At 42.1% G+C, this 4,662-nt stretch overlaps 1 protein-coding gene across 1 annotated transcript in view; it reads right to left on the bottom strand.

The window, feature by feature from the left end:
- The window catches only part of COMMD1 (copper metabolism domain containing 1), a 41,618-nt gene extending 37,417 nt beyond the window's left edge, over nucleotides 1-4,201 (bottom strand). Inside the window, exon 1 of the mRNA XM_015557850.1 lies at nucleotides 4,025-4,201. Coding sequence (XP_015413336.1) covers nucleotides 4,025-4,201 — 177 coding nt within the window. The remainder of the gene's footprint in view (nucleotides 1-4,024) is intronic.
- Between the last annotated feature and the right edge of the window lie 461 nt (nucleotides 4,202-4,662).

Raw genomic sequence — 4,662 nt, forward strand, 5'->3', positions numbered from 1 at the left:
TGAGGTCACGATTTGATTCCCAGTTGGAGTGCATGCCCAGGTTTGTGGGCACATCCCCAGTAGGGGGCGTGCAAGAGGCAGCTGGTGAATGTTTCTCTCTCATCGATGTTTCTAACTCTCTATCTCTCTTTCCCTTCCTCAGTAAAAAATCAATAAAATATATTTTTAAAAAAAATCCAGCGTTCTCCGGGTGACATACCCCAATTACAAGATATACAAAAACTGTATTACCACAGGTCTTTCCTTTCTAATCAATCTAATTCTCGAAAAAAATTTACAAAATTTTATGGCTTCAAGAGGAGAGACAGAACTAGGTGTTTAAAATACAAATATTTTTAAACACTTATTTTTGTAGGTTTGGGTCAGTGGATAGAGTGCCAGCCTGCAGACTAAAGGGTCCTGGGTTTGATTCTGGTCAAGGACACATACCACAATTACAGGATCGATCCTGGCCCTGGTCAGGGCACATATGGGAGGCAACTAATCGACGTTTCTCTCTCACATTGATGTTTCTCTCTCTCTGTCTCTCCCTTTCCCTCCCACTCTCTCTAAAAAAATATTCTTGGGTGAGGATTAACAACAACAAAAAAGTGGTAATTACTCAATAAAGTTTATTTTTAAAAAATAAAATAAAATGCAATTATTTTTATATATCTTTTATTATTATAAATCTTAATATTACATAATTGATAAGTTATTTTCTTAAATGAGTTTAAACCAGTTTTACTATCTTGATAGTTTTAACTTGATTCTCAGGTTCATAATACTAAACTTTAGATTACTTTATATTACATTAACTAACATAAATTTTATATCCTCTGTATTTGGAAAAATTCCCAATTCAAATTCTATCAATCTCTTACTAAGAACACACACTTAGTACTATAGAAACATTAAAGCTCATTTTTATTTACCAAAGGTTTCATGAGCCTACAGAACAAGTTAATGAAATCCCTCAAGAGGATGTAATAGCAAATAATCCCTATTTCCACCTTTTAGATTTTTACCAAGTAACCAACTTCTAAACATAATTTACATATTATATTGTTTACAATTATTAAACATCATGACTTTAAAAACAGATTTTGAGTTTGAGACAGGGGTCAACAAATATTTTTCTGTAGAGGTTCAGATAGTAAATATTTTAGGCTTTGAAAACCACAAGATCTATGTCGCAACCGCTCAATTCTGTTATTACAGTGATGGAAGCTGCTATAGATGAGATGTAAATGAATAAGTGTAAGGGCATGTTCCAATAAAACTTTATTTATAAAAATGAGCAGCAGGCTCAGTCAGTGCGATTCAGTGGTTGATCGTCCACTCATGCACCAAGAGGTCCCAGGTTCAATACCTGGATTATGGGCTGCATCCCCAGTAGGGGATGTATAGGAAGCTGCCAACTGACATTGATGCATCGATGTTTCTCTCTCTCTCCCTTTCTCGCTCTCTCTAAAATCAATAAAAAACATATTTTTTTAAATGAGCAGCAGGCCAGATTCATTCCTTGGGCCCTAGTTTGCTGACCCCAGGTTTAAAGTATTACACCTTCCAGCTCTGCTCATATAAAAGTAGTATAGGTTTTCCCTCTTGCTTATTATTTTAATGGCAATTTCCACATTTAAGCACTATCCATTCATTCATTTATTCTATAGATTTTTACCAAGTGCCTACTATGTGCCAGAAACAATAATAGGAGTTATAAATAAATAAAATAAAATCCCAACCTCTTAATACTTACATTCTAATAAGGAAATCAATAAATAAACAAGCTAATAAGTACATAATATAATTTCAAGTAGTGCTAAATATGAAGAAAACTAAAGCAAAGTAAAAAGAGTGGGAAAAAAAAGGTGAGACTCTTTGGATAGATCAGGGATAGATCAGGAAATCACTTTTAAGTAGAGAATGAATGAAGCAAGTGAACAATGCATATAATATCTGGGGGAAGAGCATTACAGGCATATGGAAGAGCATCTGCAAGGGCCCTAAAGCAGGAGGCCCAGAAATCAGGATTTTAAAAAGATTCCCAGGTGATTCTAATGGGCAGCCAAGGTTGAGAACCACTGCCCTAAAGAGATTCAGAAAGCTAAGACGTTTGAATAAAGACAAGATAAACCTGGGGGATAAAAGGATCACTGGTAGCTGTGCTGAGAATAGACTGCAGGGGGCAGAAGTGAAACAGGAAGACCAATCCTAAGCTGTTGCATGCATTTCTAAACTTCTAAAATGGTAAATAGATATAGATAGATAGATATAGATACACATATAGAGAGGAATATATATTATATAATGCTTTTAGAAAGGAAAAGAAAGGGGAGGAGAAGGGGCGATTAAGGGGGGCTAGGAGAGAAGGAGGGGGAAACATCCATGAGAAAGAAACATCCATCAGTTGCCTCCCCTACACGCTCCAATAGGGGATGGAACTCCCAACCTAGGTTAGTGCCCTGACCAGGAATCGAACTCGCAATCTTCTGGTGTAGGAAGAATGCTCCAACCAAATGAGCCACCCGGCCAGAGCTAAACAGTTTTGAAACACAACTAACAATTGTAAAAGCATAGCAGATGAAATTTTTTAAAAGATATTTTATTGATTTTTTACAGAGAGGAAGAGAGAGGGATAGAGAGTTAGAAACATCGATGAGAGAGAAACATCGACCAGCTGCCCCCTGCACACCCCCTACTGGGGATGTGCCCGCAACCAAGGTATATGCCCCTGACCATAATCGAACCTGGGACCCTTCAGTCCTCAGACCGGCGCTCTATCCACTGAGCCAAACCGGTTAGGGCAGCAGATGAAATTTTAACATTGACTTTCATCAAAGTAAGTGTGACTTTAGGCTAACTGCTTAAGACTCCATCCATGAGCCTGTTTCCTAATCTTTAAAACGGATGTCCACCATAAAGGTGTTTGCAAGGGACAAATTAAACAACATGTAAAACGGCTAGTACAGTTCCTAACACACAGGAGGCCCAAAAAATCGAAAATCATCTTTACAGTCTTATTTCTACACTAGATTCATGCCTATGACTAGCCTCAGTCTAGACCAGTGTTATCCAAGGCCGCGGCCGTTACCACGTGTGATTACCGAGCATTGGAAATGTGGCAGGTCCAAGTGGATACGTGTTTTAAGTGTAAAATACAGACTTAGTGAAAAAAATAATGATATAAAATATAACTACTGTACATTGATTACATGTAAGGAGATAATACTTTGAATATACTGGGTTAAATTTTTTCAGTTAACCACCTTTATTTTTTAACTTGATTTATGTGGCTACCAGAACTGTTTTAAAAAATATATTTTATTGATTTTTTTACTGAGAGGAAGAGAGAGGGATAGAGAGTTAGAAACACCGATGAGAGAGAAACATCCATCAGCTGCCTCCTGCACATCTCCTACTGGGTATGTGCCCGCAACCAAGCAAGGCACATGCCCTTGACCGGAATCGAACCCGGGACCCTTCAGTCCGCAGGCCGACGCTCTATCCACTGAGCCAAACCGGCCAGGGCCAGAACACTTAAGTATATACTTAGCTCTCTTTACGTTTCTACCGGACAGATATGCTCTCAGCCACACGGTGGACTCCCTGACAGGGGTTCAATCCGGCCCAGGCCCCCCCTAATCCCGGCTCACGTTAACGCTCCCCACTCCCACCGCACGGGGAAGCCTGACCGTGTAATCGCTCTTAATTGTTAAGTGTGAAGCCCACAGATCCGCCGAGACAACTCCAGGTTGTTACCTACAGAAGAGATGTGTCTCTAGAGAAAACCCCGGCGTCTCCTCCCGCGGGCGCCCGTCGGCACCGCTGGAGGGGCTGGGGCTTGAGCAGAAAGGGGTCGCCCTTCAGGAGCGAGAGGAGACGACGGAGCCCGCGCCCGGGTCTGCAGGCGCCCTGCGGCGCCCACGGAGAAGTCTGAAGAGGAAAGCCTTTCCAGCTTGGGGGGCGGGGAGTGGGGGGGGACGAGTCTGAAGCGGGGAGAGGGGCTGGGCTCTGAGGCGGGGGCTGCAGGGAGGAGCGGTACCTTAAGAATCCCCCGCATCTTCGCCAGAAAAGGCCGGAACTCCTCGGGGGGCACCTCGGGGTAGAGCTGGCTCCGCAGCAGCTCCTCCGTAGGGGCAGGGGCGATCGGTGGCTTTGGAAGCCAGGTTCTGGGAGGAGCCCGTGATGGCAGGGGCCAGCTCTGCTCTGCAAAACCCATCCCCTTAGAGCAGTGATTCTCAACTTTCCTAATGCCACGACCCTTTAATACAGTTCCCCATGTTGTGGTGACCCCCCAACCACAAAATTATTTTCGTTGCTACTTCATAACTGTAATTTTGCTACTGTTATGAATCGTAATGTAAATATCTGATGTGCAGGATGTATTTTCATTGTTACAAATGGAACATAATTAAAGCATAGTGATTAATCACAAAACAATATGTAATTATACATATATGTGTTTTCCGAAGGTCTTAGGCAACCCCTGTGAAAGGGTCCTTGGACCCCCCCAAAGGTGTCGCAACCCACAGGTTGAGAACCCCTGCCTTAGAGTTTTGCAGTCCATTCAGTTCCAGAAGGATCATCTTGCTTCCACGGATTTCCTTCATCACTGCAGGGCCCACACAGAGGCAAGAACACTTGGCGATCACTTGAGATAGGGTTGCGTCCTATGAAAGT

This window comes from Myotis davidii, unplaced genomic scaffold, assembly GCF_000327345.1.
Source record: "Myotis davidii unplaced genomic scaffold, ASM32734v1 scaffold6, whole genome shotgun sequence".
Taxonomy (NCBI): domain Eukaryota; kingdom Metazoa; phylum Chordata; class Mammalia; order Chiroptera; family Vespertilionidae; genus Myotis; species Myotis davidii.